At 37.6% G+C, this 13,274-nt stretch overlaps 9 protein-coding genes across 9 annotated transcripts; 2 read left to right on the top strand and 7 right to left on the bottom strand.

Annotated features, from left to right (window-relative positions):
• Window positions 1–605: 605 nt before the first annotated feature.
• On the bottom strand, window positions 606–1,022 carry C9374_001795 (uncharacterized protein; the record flags this gene model as incomplete). The annotated part of the gene is made up of 1 exon (XM_044691141.1): window positions 606–1,022. One exon carries the CDS (start codon window positions 1,020–1,022, stop codon window positions 606–608), a length of 417 nt encoding a protein of 138 aa, XP_044551455.1.
• Window positions 1,023–1,456: 434 nt separating this feature from the next.
• Window positions 1,457–2,776, top strand: C9374_001794 (uncharacterized protein; the record flags this gene model as incomplete). The annotated part of the gene is made up of 1 exon (XM_044691140.1): window positions 1,457–2,776. The coding sequence occupies one exon, from the start codon at window positions 1,457–1,459 to the stop codon at window positions 2,774–2,776; it is 1,320 nt and encodes a 439-aa protein (XP_044551454.1).
• A 41-nt stretch (window positions 2,777–2,817) lies between these two features.
• C9374_001793 (uncharacterized protein) lies at window positions 2,818–4,027 on the bottom strand (the record flags this gene model as incomplete). Its single annotated transcript, XM_044691139.1, has 3 exons — window positions 2,818–3,253; window positions 3,312–3,330; window positions 3,382–4,027. The coding sequence occupies 3 exons, from the start codon at window positions 4,025–4,027 to the stop codon at window positions 2,818–2,820; spliced, it is 1,101 nt and encodes a 366-aa protein (XP_044551453.1).
• A 349-nt stretch (window positions 4,028–4,376) lies between these two features.
• On the top strand, window positions 4,377–6,221 carry C9374_001792 (uncharacterized protein; the record flags this gene model as incomplete). Its single annotated transcript, XM_044691138.1, has 3 exons — window positions 4,377–5,216; window positions 5,275–5,560; window positions 5,650–6,221. The coding sequence occupies 3 exons, from the start codon at window positions 4,377–4,379 to the stop codon at window positions 6,219–6,221; spliced, it is 1,698 nt and encodes a 565-aa protein (XP_044551452.1).
• Window positions 6,222–6,551: 330 nt separating this feature from the next.
• C9374_001791 (uncharacterized protein) lies at window positions 6,552–7,784 on the bottom strand (the record flags this gene model as incomplete). Its single annotated transcript, XM_044691137.1, has 4 exons — window positions 6,552–6,608; window positions 6,666–7,296; window positions 7,346–7,447; window positions 7,507–7,784. 4 exons carry the CDS (start codon window positions 7,782–7,784, stop codon window positions 6,552–6,554), a joined length of 1,068 nt encoding a protein of 355 aa, XP_044551451.1.
• A 343-nt stretch (window positions 7,785–8,127) lies between these two features.
• Window positions 8,128–8,889, bottom strand: C9374_001790 (uncharacterized protein; the record flags this gene model as incomplete). Its single annotated transcript, XM_044691136.1, has 1 exon — window positions 8,128–8,889. The coding sequence occupies one exon, from the start codon at window positions 8,887–8,889 to the stop codon at window positions 8,128–8,130; it is 762 nt and encodes a 253-aa protein (XP_044551450.1).
• A 298-nt stretch (window positions 8,890–9,187) lies between these two features.
• On the bottom strand, window positions 9,188–10,858 carry C9374_001789 (uncharacterized protein; the record flags this gene model as incomplete). Its single annotated transcript, XM_044691134.1, has 1 exon — window positions 9,188–10,858. The coding sequence occupies one exon, from the start codon at window positions 10,856–10,858 to the stop codon at window positions 9,188–9,190; it is 1,671 nt and encodes a 556-aa protein (XP_044551449.1).
• Window positions 10,859–11,005: 147 nt separating this feature from the next.
• C9374_001788 (uncharacterized protein) lies at window positions 11,006–12,022 on the bottom strand (the record flags this gene model as incomplete). The annotated part of the gene is made up of 1 exon (XM_044691133.1): window positions 11,006–12,022. One exon carries the CDS (start codon window positions 12,020–12,022, stop codon window positions 11,006–11,008), a length of 1,017 nt encoding a protein of 338 aa, XP_044551448.1.
• A 106-nt stretch (window positions 12,023–12,128) lies between these two features.
• Window positions 12,129–13,109, bottom strand: C9374_001787 (uncharacterized protein; the record flags this gene model as incomplete). The annotated part of the gene is made up of 3 exons (XM_044691132.1): window positions 12,129–12,433; window positions 12,504–12,707; window positions 12,779–13,109. 3 exons carry the CDS (start codon window positions 13,107–13,109, stop codon window positions 12,129–12,131), a joined length of 840 nt encoding a protein of 279 aa, XP_044551447.1.
• Between the last annotated feature and the right edge of the window lie 165 nt (window positions 13,110–13,274).

The raw sequence follows: 13,274 nt of genomic DNA, 5'->3' as shown, positions 1-13,274 counted from the left end.
TCACTACCAGGGACGAGCATTTCATCAACAAAACAACATTGTTTTGGAGGATTGTAGTGAAAATGTTTTGCATTTCATCTGTCGGTGTTACAAATGGCAAATGTTCTTTTTCCTATTTAACGTTCACTATTGTCACTACCAGCGACTTTCCATCATCTCTACTTTGCGTCCAACATAACAAAATGACGGAACATAACTAAGGCCCGTGTACTCTCTAATAAACGCCGTTTTTGCTCTTTTAAATTGTGACTTTTGTTGTTGTGTTTGGGGGACAAACTCCAACGATCAGTTCCTGGAGGAAATGCTGTCCAAGCGGAACAGGACACAAGTCATTTAACGCCAAATATTGAATAAAGTCTCATTTATTGTTGTGATCATTAGAATGAACCATTCTCGACATAAAACGGAGAAGACAATTTATTGATTATCGATGGTACTTGGTCATATACTCCAGTTACATCCACAGGATTGGAAATATATTAAAATCTTTCGATCATGAAGACGAACGCTCTTGTTATCTGTTTATTTCGTTGGTTGTTTTTTTTTCTTGCGTAGTGAAAGTGTAAAATCTAGAGGATTTGTTCATCATCAAGATTCCATTCTTCTCAATTAAAAGCTGCCAACAGTGCAGCGAGCACGGCAAAAACAGCAACCACCACTGCATAGGTGAATGCCAAACCAAAAAAAACAGAAACAGCATAACCTGCAGCTACCAGCAACAAGACGCCAAGCAACAGGCGCTGCAACCAATAAATCCATTTCCGTTTTAATTTCTCCCGAGCTTTGAATTGATCCTTGTTAGGGGTGTCTTCTGCTGGATCTTGTTGTTCCTTCTTATTGGCGTTGTTACTATTAAATCGGAGTGTGTTTTGATTCGTCATGATGGCACTGGTCATGATGAGAGGATTAGTATTGCATTGGAATGATGTGGTTGATGCATTTAGGACGGAGGAGGAGGGTAAACAATAACTTCTCTTTGATTGGATCAGTCGCAAGGAGTTCCTTGATGCTTGTTTCAACATTTTTCTAATTGTAACGCGAGGCTACCCAGAGATGGCCTTTAGCCGTTGTAATCATCTTCATGTGTTGAATCAATCGAAAATTTGATAGGAATTCTTCATAAAAGCAAGATCCAGTTGATGGAACCTCCCAAAACTAAAGTAGCCATTTGGAAAAGTTCGTAACATCATCTTGCAACATGTATTAACAAAATATGGAAAGGATGGTTTCAAGTGTTTTCAACAACGACATCATGATCATCTTCAATTTCTGGTGGTGTATTTGGACACAATCAATGGAGTTGTTGACCTGTTTAAAATGCTTAATGAGCTCAAAATTGTTGCATAATAACTCCTTAATTTGATGCTTTCCATTATCGCAAACAGGGATCCCGTTCAATTTACAATTACTATTAATTCTTTAGATCTTACAATGATCTTTTCAAAAAAAGAGAAAAATGTCCAGTTCCCATAACCTCCGTCCTCTCGCTGCTAGCAGCAGGCTTGAATGCCAAGAATTTATTGGGTCCCAACCGATCCATGCTCAACAACAACAATTGGTCTTTCCTCCCTCCCAACAGTTGGTTCATCCTCAAGAAATTAATTCATCTGCAGACTCAATCTTGCCCTACCTTCTTCCGAAGCGATCAAAACTTGATGAAGATTTATCATTCATGACTGATGGTTATTCTCCTCTCAAATTTCAATGGACCATTACATTCCGATTGAAATTGTTAAGTGGTTCTACTGGAAATTGGAGATGCCTATTTCATTATGGTAACTCGGATCATGTTCGGCAACCAGCCATGTGGTTGTCACCTCATGAAAATACTCTCCATTGCCGAGTGGATACCACGAAAAGTAATAATGATGGTTTTGATAGCACTGAGAGTTTGGATAAATATAATTCTTGGTATCATGTTGCGGTCGTATATTATGACACGTACCAAATTTTATATCTCGATGGCAAATGTGATGAGGTTGCAAATTCAGGAGTCATTAAGAGAATTCCAAATCAGCAGTTTCGCATATTTTGTTCACCAGGAGGTTACACACAGGGAAATGTTGAGATGAAAAACTTTAGAATGTACAATCGTGCATTGTCGCAAGAAGACATTCAAATGGACATGAAGAGTGATGAACCACTCACGACAAGTTCTTTATCGTTACACGGCCGCAACAATCAAACATGTGACATGTTGCTCAAGAAGGACTTAAAAAAGATGTTGACCATGCATGAATTTTCCAACGTGCTCTTAAAATTTTCTGACACGGATCAAGTGATTAGAGCCAATGATGTCATGCTAGCGGTTCGGTCGGAATATTTTAGAAAAATTCTGAGTAAGGAATGGAATGAAACGACAGTAGAGTTTACACCTAAAAATCCCAAGGTTATTGAAATGTCAGGCCTTTCATACAATGCTGTACAAGCAGTCATTCAATATATTTACACAGGGGAATTAGAGAATGCCAACAATGGCACTGAACAAGTTTACACAGTTCCTGTCTTGTTGGAAATTTTAAAAGCTGGCAATATGTTATTGTTGACCGAGATGGAGAATTTAGTGACTGAGGTATTAATCGCACAGATCAACTCAAAGAATGTGTGTGCCATATTGAATGAGATTTATGACTATCAAGTGACAAGCCTCAATACTTTCTGTATCAATTATATTGTGAAACATTTCAAACTTATTGCCATTGACGACTTGCTACAAATGGATCAAGAGATTCAAAAACAAGTTTTAACAAGTGTACAAAAGAGTTCAATTGTTTAAAATGGCTTGTTGGCTTCACAATACATATGAACTCACTACCATTACATGAACAGACACTTTTTCTTTTCTCTAACATTACGAGCTTCGAACACATTTACGTCATGTTCAATAATTTCACTCATTAATTGTGTGCAATGAATGTCTCCCATTCGTTTTCTTCGAACAATTTCTTCAAATATAGCGGTTGAATTAATTGCTCGTTTTCCACTTGATTCAAAAATTGAGTAATTGGTTAATTTGTGCTTTTTGATCACGTTGCCAACCATATCTTCGGTCACAATGTTGCTTACATCCTCAATTAAATTTTCACGAACAAGATCAATTTTGTTGATTGCAAAAATGCAAGGAATGTCACATGACTCTTTTTCTCTTTCTGAGCTTTCAATTAAATAATCAAACTCATGCACAGTGCGTGGGTCATCAACAGCACACACAAAAATAAAACAGTCTGCACAACGTATATAAGAACGTCTTAATCTATCCATAATGTCCGTCATCACCATCTTGATGTTGTCTTCACTTCATGATTACTTACGCATAATAGTCTTCCGGGCCTTAACACAATAATCGTGTCAGTCGAACATTGTTTAAATAACAAAACGCACCTGCAGTGTCTAGAATGTCTAACAAGGCCATTTCTCCATCAACCTCAATTTGTTTTCGATAGCTGTCTTCAATAGTTGGGTCATATTCGCCAATAAATTGTCCCATAATAAATTGAATGACAAGTGCTGATTTTCCAACACCACCTGCTCCAAACACCACAATCTTAAATTCTGCTGAACGATTCAAATCAATTTTCCCTTCTTTTACTTTCATTAATGACCTTTTCACTTTCAAAAACAAGCTCAAACATCTTTTCATTCCCTTCTTTAACACTTGTTCTTGTAGCAATTTCATTTCATTGACATTTCTTTTTTCAAGTGTGGAACACTTCTTCAGAAAAATTCTCCACCAAAGATCATTGAAATATTCTGTAATCAAGGACGAGTCTGTATTCTGATATTCGGATGATCGAGTAGTTGCTGTTCTTCTTATGATCATTGAAAATAATGGATGAATACTCATCACGATATTCATTTGTTTCACGAGTTCATGTAATTTCGTTTCCGGACAATATTCAACAAATCCAAAAGAATGTTCTTGAGTGAGGAGGATGGTCCCGCTCGTTCGGATATGTCGATCCAGTAAGTACTCTAATATTTGAACCAATATTTCAGGAGGAAGAACAAGTAGAGTTTGTTTCGACATTTTTTTTGGTGTTCGTAAAACATGAACAAGAACGAATTGAAAATGGTTCCAAGTTCATTGGATAACCACGAACAAAAAACAAACCTTGGACGACATTGGTGGCTGCCTTAGAGAGTTATTGATTGCATCTTAGAATGATGTCAAGAATTAAATAAGGTAAATTGTTCTCCGGATCGGATCGGAGTTTGCTTCTCCGTTTGATATAAATAACTGTTTCAACCAAATGCAACAGATAGGTATTCAATATTTAAAAAAACTCATGCTTCGTTCTCGATTTTTTTCCTTTTGCTTGTTTCCGTTAACGCTTTGTTTTCTACTTCTGAGCATGCAACTCTTTTTCACATCTCCGATGCATGCATTGGACATGGCACAAAGTTTTTTATCATCCCCGTACGTTCAAATGAAATACTCTCATCAGTTACGAGTTCCCCCATCCTTCCAACCACTGAGTGAATCTCACGTGTTGAAAACAAGAATTGCGTTAGAAAATCAACGTGTCCGATTGACCTTTGCTTTGAAACATCGAAACACGGAATGGCTGACGAAAACTTTCGAACGTGTCAGCAATCCAGACAGTGAAGACTATGGTAACTTCTTGTCCATGGCTCAAGTGGCAAAGATAACAGCGCCTGAAGACTCGCATTCGAAAGCACTCTTCCAATTTTTGAACAGCATTCCAGACGTACACATCACTCACTTGTCAAAACATTTGAATTTTGTTACCGTGAGAATGAGCGTTAAATCTGTCGATACTTTTCTGAAAGCCAAAATGAAACCTTTTGTTCATAAAGACAACGGACAGGTCCTCTTCCGTTCCATTGAAGGTTTTGCACTTCCACTTCAAGTAGCACCTGGAATTCATACTGTTTTTGGAATTCACCATTTTCCTCAATATCGACGAATGGTCAAACATCGACGACCACTCCTTCAAGCAAAAGATTTATCTGAAAGTCCAATAACCACACCTCAATCCATTTGGAAACGATATAACATGACTCGAGATGACCTCAATGCCATTCCTTTCCCCAAAAATAGACAAGCGATCGCTTCCTTTTTAGGAGAATACTATTCTCCCAAAGATTTAGAAATGTTCCAACAAGCTTTTAATCTCTCTAGAATTCAACCTATTGTCAACGGACCCAACGATGCATCCAAGCCAGGAATTGAAGCCTCCTTAGACATTCAATATGTAAGTTCACTAATTTTCAACAACACTTGACCATTTGGTTTTGTTTAACACACTCTAGATTATGGCAACTGGTCACAACATGAACACAACCATCAACTCCATTCCCGACGAAGAAACTGCAGATCCCTTCCTCGACTGGATTGCTCTTTTACAATCTCAAGGAGAAGAATGTGCCCAAGTACATTCCATTTCTTACGGAGCTGTTGAAAAATACATTCCGGAAGATGTCCAAATGACATTGGATTATGAATTTCAAAAATTAGCAGTTACGGGACGAACCGTGTTAATTGCGAGTGGAGACGACGGAGCCAGATGTAGTGAGGATCAAAATTCTTTCGAACCAGGTTTGTAAATGAATTTGTTAATTTTAAGATGTAACCTTAATCACAAATAACAACCACCAATGTGATAATTTATAAACTCATCATGATAGAATGGCCAACTTCTTCTCCGTATGTGACAAGTGTCGGAGCAACCAAACCATCGAATCGAATGGTTTACTGGAGAAATTATTCACTCCAAGAAGAAGCTACGGAATGGAGTGGAGGAGGTTTCAGTAATGCCTATTCTCGTCCAAGTTATCAAAACGATGCCGTCACCTCCTACCTCTCTCAACCTCATCTTCCCTCCCCAAAATATTTCAATCGGAACGGAAGAGCTTATCCCGACATCTCCGCTTTCGGAGTCAATTATCAAGTCATGCACCAAGGAAAATTCGAAAGTGTCGACGGAACCAGTGCCAGTACTCCAGTCGTTGCAGGTATGATTGCCTTACTGAACGATGCTCGAATGAGGCAAGGAATGAAACCTTTGGGATTTTTAAATTATTGGCTCTATAAGAAGGTTGCCTTACAACAGTTAAATGCTTTTTATGATGTCGTTTTTGGAAATAATGCAATGGCTCCTTGTCCAGGATTTCCTGCAACGAAAGGATTCGATGTGGTGACCGGATGGGGAACTCCGAATTTTGAAGTTTTGAAAAAGATTGCATTGGAACAATTGTGAAATGTCCAAGATTTTGAATGTAAATAGTTAGAAATTGAGATGTAAATATTTGAAATGTAAATATTAAAAACAATTTTGGAAATTATTTAATGATTTTGAAGTAAGGAAGATTGAAATAATTTTGATTTCAAATAACGCGAAAGATTCATGGATTTGAGGGAGTGACATATTTTTTCGTACATGGTTTCTTGGACCTTTCTAAACTTGTCGTCTTTGTGTGCGGTTTGTTCTTTGGTCAATGAATAGACAACAATTCCTAAAACTAAAATGATTAAGGAAATGACGTCGAATAAGGAAAGTTGAGATTCGAATGCTTCTCCAGCAACAAATTCACAAGAAAGAACAAATGACGGCAAGAGTGGAACTTCCATATTGGAACACATACAACTGGTACAATTTTCCTTTTTTAGAACATTAAGAATTCTTTCCAATCGATTAACTTACCTCCAAAGTGGCATAGGTAAAATTAAAAAATAAGTCAATCCAAAACACAGCTGGAAACCCCTCACATCGATCCGGAACTGCTCCGTCAATAATCGTATTCACTCCAACACTGCATTTAATTCCTCCCCAAATATATGCTGGAATTCCAAACCAATCCGTATATGAAGTTCCTGGCATTGGAACAAAGACAAATAACGAAGTTAAAATTCCAAATAACACTTGCCAAACAGAGACCCAGTAATTGACAAGCCAAACATCGAGCTGTTCTTGTTTTAAACACTTTTCCTTATAGACATTACTGGCCGCTGCTGGAATGTTGGAAGAAAACAATAACAAGACCCATAACCAGTTCATGTTGGAGGAAGTGTCGTCATTGGAAATGGACACACCTTGTGCGAAGAGAGGATAAATGTTAATTACTAGTCCACAAACAACCAAAATGACACCTGACATGTGAAAGGAGTTATATCTTGCATGAAGAAAGATAAAACTGAACGCAATATTAAGGACAATCACAGCTTGAGAAAGCATGGTGTTGACACTTCCACTCACAAACGCTGCTGGAATGGTTGACAAGGTATTCGTGGCATTGTCAAGGAAGGCCATGACAATATATTTGTATTGACGAGTTCTAATCGAAACATTATGTTCATAATTTTAAAAAGCAAGCATGTACTTACTCTCTCATGGCTTTTGTAATTTTTCCTCTCCATATTTGAAAGACCACAATTGGGAACAGAATAATGACATAGGCCACGTTCACAAAATTTGTGAGCATGTAACTGTCAAAACGTTGTTGAAGATGAATAATAATTAATTCATTCAGTGCAAGATGACTTACATGTAGTTTTGAATTTCATAGGTCAATCTCACGTACAAGACAGTATCACAACTTTTGGCAACAACCATAATGATGGTGAGAAGATACAACACAAGAGATTTCCAGCACTGTCTCCATTTCGAATTTCGTTTCTTGTCAACTGTTGTAACTTGTTGTGAAAATTCCAATTCCTGGTCGTCTTTGACTGATTGGTTAACACTCAATTTGAGTTCGTTTGGAGAATCGCCAACGAGCAAGGGTGTTTTCTCAAGAGGAGAATTTGTTATCGGTACAGTCATGGATTGTTTTTTTTTGTTTTTCAAGGAATATCAATTTCACACAACCATTCCAATTTCTAGCTCTGGTTATAGAGGAATATGAAAATTCGACATTGAAGAAAAACAATGAAAATAAAAAAATCACCGTCAATTCCCCTTTTGGAAGAACATCCAATATCATTGTGGTTTAGAATGTGAGAGATTTATCCACAAACTCAAGACTCAAATGCAATTCCAACAAATACTTTTTGAAAACGAACCATCTCCTAAACATGAAAAGATTTCTAAACGGAGCTTTGATGATTTACTCGTTGAGCTCTCATTACAACCAAGCACAGTTCTTCAAATCCATCTTCATTGAACCTTAATCTTTCTGTTCAGTGGGAGCCAATGCAATCTCTCTCACACATACATGAGGAGGTGCTTCATAGGCAAATAAAATTGCTGCTGCCACATCCTCAGCTTTCAACACTCCCAATGTCATGGTCTTCTTCCATTCTTCATAGGGTTCGACTTGCTCCGTGTCGTTGTGTCCCAACAATTCGGTTTGAGTCACACCAGGCTCAATGACAATGACTCTCACTTTTGAAGAACTGACTTCACTTCGTAATGCTTCAGTTAATCCACTGACAGCGAATTTTGTACCACAATAAGCAACGTGATTGGAAAAGCTCTTCTTTCCAGCGATGGAACTAATATTAATGATGGTTCCATGTTGTTTTTCAATCATGTCTTTCAACACGACATGAATGCCATTCAAAACTCCCATGACATTGGTCGAGATCATTTGTTGTTGTCTTTGTAAAGATTGTTCTGCTAACGGTTGTAAAAACATGACACCTGCATTGTTGACTAGACAGTCAATAGGAAGGTGGAATTTGTCATGTGCTAATTGAACGGCATTGGACAGAGAATCCACGTTGGTAACATCACATTCAACAATGAGGGTGTTTTCAGAAGATAAAGCATTGGATGGGTCTTCTAGTAATTGTTGAAGCATATGGACACGACGTGCCAATAGCAAGAGTTTGTAACCTTTGGCGGCAAGGGCAATTGCTGTGGCTGCACCAATTCCCGATGAAGCTCCTGTAATGGCAACGAGTTTGTTGTTAAGATTGGTCATCATTTTGAATGCTGTTGAAATCTAGTTGTTTTGTTTTTTGTTTGTTTGAGGGATGGCCAAAGCCAGAGCGTGTGAATTTTGAATGGAATTTCACTCCGGGTTTAGGGCGCATAAAAACACGTGTCTGTGGCCTCGACAAAATGATAAAATGAGAATTTCAGCGCTCTGTGGCAGGAGTTGAAATTGGTTAAAAATGAACAAGGGCAGCAATTGGCGCGCAAGTTCCTGAGTGTGAGTCCTTGTTGGAGGATTATTTCAAAGATGCATCGTCATTTGTATTCCTTGTTCCTTGTAAATTGGGTTAGTAGGAATCATAAATATTTCTGTAATTATCAATCCCATCTCCATAGATTCCAAAATAGCAAGACAACTCGGGTCTGTTGCTGGACTTGAAAATTTTGGCTCTTCTCTTTTGTTGAGGTTCCTTAAAAAACTGCACTCGTGTCGTGACAGTGTGGGCCAGTACATGTCCTCCAACAGGTTTCACTTTTGGTGAGCTACTAGGAGAGTTGAATGGCGATGGTTTTTCGAATACGTCCATCACCTGATTGGTGATAACAATAGGAATATTAAAATCCTCAGAAAGCTTGTTTAGAGATTCTAGATACTGGCCTAGCTTATTTTGTCGTTCACAAATTTCATCCTTATTCTTGAATTCAGTTCTGAATAAACCTGTAGCACTATCAATAATAATTAATCGAAATGGATTTTGTTGTTGTTGCTGTTGGTGCATGTTGAGAAGTTTTCTCATTTCATTTACATTCTTAGTTTGTTGATCACAATGATAAACTCGGGAATATGAAATATTATCTAGAATATGGTTGGGATCAAGTTTAAAGCGTGAAGAAATCGAATCTAGTCGTTCAGGTCTAAAAGACCCGCTTGTATCAATATATATAACCTTTCCCATCTGAGAATCGGCTTGGTATGGAATTTGAGCAGTGACCGCTAGAGTATGACAAAGCTGAGTTTTTCCTGAAGCTGATTCTCCAAAGAATTCCGTGACTGCTGATGACTCTACGCCACCACCAAGCAATTCGTCAAGGTCATTCGAACCTGTTTTCACATGATACCTCTTTGACACCATTTGATGATGATATTGAGATGCTGTAGTAAATCCGAATGGTGTACATGTTGGATCCAATGATTGGGCAGCACAAATGATCGTTTCATAATCTTGATTGGAAATTTCCTTAATAGAAAGTATTAATCTCCGTTGTGCCAAGAGCAGAGCTTGAACAGTTTGGATACCTAGTTGATTTTTCAATAATTGTACAATATGTGTTGCTCGGTAAACTCGTTCTTGATTTGATGAAATCTTTGTCAATATACTCTCAACGGGCATCATTTCTAGGTGATGAGTGTGAATGGAAGAGAGCTGCTCAGCAGATGATGTCATTGTCGAGCTGCTGTCAAAGCTTTCATTGGATGGAGCAAATAATAATTCAGTTTGGTGATTGTTGTTGTTGCTGAAATGGCGTCGCTCATTGACACTGTCATTCTCCAAAGATTCAGCTATCGATGATGATTCCAAAGTGGATGTATCACTATTTAGAAGAACGAACGGTGGTACTTGATGTTGTTGAGTGTTCTCCTCTTCCGAAAGCAGCTCTTGAATTGCTTCAATATCAATATCGTTCTCTTCCTCTTGCTGAACATTTAATTCTTCGGGAATGGTTGGTACAGACAGGTGGATGTTGGTGGTATTCGGCTCTTGATGATTTGGAATACTAGTAGGCTCATCGAGCTCAAAATAATATTCTTCTTCTTGTACATTGTGAAAGCTTTCAAGATTCTTCTCATCATGATTCTGATGATTCAACGGTGATGATGAGCACGATGATTGAGTTTGTAAATCGTCTTCCAAATGACTCAAATCAACCTGCTCATCATCATCCAACAGCACTATTTCTTGTTGATGATCATTCTCTTCGCTTTCTTCCGTTGTTAGTTTTCTCTTCAAGCTAATCATCAGGGTGTTTATTGCTTTGCCAAAATTTTTACCAACGGCATGTTGTGTTTAACAATTTTTTCAAATTTAAAAAGTTCGAGCACCCAGCCAACCTCAACGATTCATGAGCATTGAGACCTCAATGATTCATGGCCATGCCTAAGAATCTTATTGGAAGATGAGTACTCGTTTGTTATGCGTATCGCACACGTAGAGTTTTCCAAAAACAGTATCCAAACACATGCCTTCAGGATAAAAGAATTCATTTCTCTTAGAGCCAAAACTTCCAAACGACTTTTCAAGAGTTCCATTCTGAGCAAATACTAGAATTCGATTGTTGAGAGCATCGCATACGAGAATACGATTGGATGTTTTATCAAAAACAAGACCAGAAGGTTTGTTAAAGTGATATCCATATTCAAATCCCTTACTGCCATAAGCATGCACTCGTATCCATTGTCCATTGTCAATATCGCGTCTCAAAATTTGAATTCGATTCGCTTCTTCACTTATGATAACGTCTCCAAAAGTCGTCAAATCAATTCCAATGGGGTTTGAAATTTGTTCATTCAATGAAATATTTTCCAAAAATTGTCCATTTTGTGAATTCAATACTAGTACACTGTTACCATAATGATTACAAATGAAAACTTTTCGAAAATTGGTAGCCAGTTCTTTGGCAGCTTTCAATAACGCATGTGTAGATGTCCATAAACAGTTTTCGTTTCTTTCATTCTTATTTTTCGTGGCATGTTCCAGTAACTTTTCCAAATTATACTTGTACACAGTCGTTCCCTTGCTACAATCATACAAAAGAGCATCGTTTCTTTTCCCATCGTAATTCTCTTCAATACATATATATCTTGGTCGAGAAGAAACGAGAATGGAGGTTTTCAGTTTCTTACTCACATAATCAAAGACATGAATACGATCACCACACAGATCGGAAACGAGAATACATTGACACGAGTAGGAAATTCGTACATTGAGAGGAAAGCATGATTTTGGTAAATTTAGTAATTGATTGTGTTCATTCGGAGGAGGTGATTCAAAATTCATCGAAAATTCACACAATCTTCGAGTACGTAGTTTATCTTTAAGAAATTTAAGTGTTACATGATGATCGGTTGATGTGGATTTTGAGGTGAAATCAGTGAGACACACGATCAGTGGTTGTGTTGACATTTTTTTAATTCGCAATCTGACTGCGAATTCGCAGAAAAGTTCAGCAAGTTCTTGAACGAGAGATTAATCAAGCGAAAGATCCATAAACGCTTGTGTTGAGAAAAATTTATTTTCTTCTGGACAAGAATTTCTTGTGCTCTTCTTGAACATACGCTCTTGCTTTTCCAAGAATATTCACATCCTTGACATTGAACAACACAATATCTTTGTCTGGAGAGCCCTCTTCTCCGTGAGGGTTCAAGCACAGTGCATCATAGTGATCTCCTGTGTAAATAATTAACGCCATAGCTGTGTACTCATCGTGGTCGCTGCCATAAACATCTTCTCTACATGTGGTTGTGTCAAATGCAATGACTCTCACTTTGTAGTATGCCGATAGAATTGATACTTCGATTGCTCCTCCCCATGTATCTGCATGATTAATTTTGAGAACAAGATGAAAATAGATTAGGCCAAAATTAAAATTCAATGCGACAATTACCTTCATGCAAGATCCAGTTTGCGTACTCAATATTTCTCATTCCCAAAAATTCAGTAGTGTATACCTTTGGATTTTCAGCTACATAGTGGGCACAAATTTCACGTAATTCTTTCACTTTTCCATTATTCTTGCCATTCAAAACATAGGATAAACTGTGGAAAAGGCAAGAATTGTCAGATGGCTGCTTTCTTCTCACAAAATAGCCTTTTTTAAATTTGTTTAGTTTGCAACATGTAAAGTATTATTATAACGTCAATAACTCAAATGACACCTACCAACATTTGTCGATGGAGGAACGTAAGGACCTACTATAGTTCCCTTCACGATCTTTCCACTCGATCCAGTATCTTCTTCAATAATAATCTTTTCTCCATTGGCGATTTTTAAATCTTTCAATGAGGACGATCCATACTTTATCAGATCTAGTTTTTGAGGAGGAAATCCAACTTTCAACGAAAGAGCACATTGTTTTAATGACGTGGGAATGGAGTCGTGCATAACAAGAGAGTTTATCAAATCATCCAATGTCGTGGTTGTATCGGATTGAAGTTGTGGAAGATCAATAACAATCGGAGCTGATTGCGGTAGGGAGACTCTAAATTTCATTTCTGGTGAGTGATGATCAAATATTTACAGGGTTTTGTTGTTGTACAAGATGTCAAATTATAATACAATTATTTCAAAAGATTGAGATGATGATCGTGAACGAACAATGTTTTAAACTCAAGCCTGACCAGGACAATTTTTTTCAAAATGGATTATTTTAAAAAT

Source organism: Naegleria lovaniensis (assembly GCF_003324165.1).
Source record: "Naegleria lovaniensis strain ATCC 30569 chromosome Unknown tig014, whole genome shotgun sequence".
Lineage (NCBI taxonomy): Eukaryota > Heterolobosea > Eutetramitea > Acrasida > Naegleriidae > Naegleria > Naegleria lovaniensis.
The sequence above is the reverse complement of the archived record's forward strand: the minus strand, read 5'-3'. Positions and strand labels throughout refer to the sequence as shown.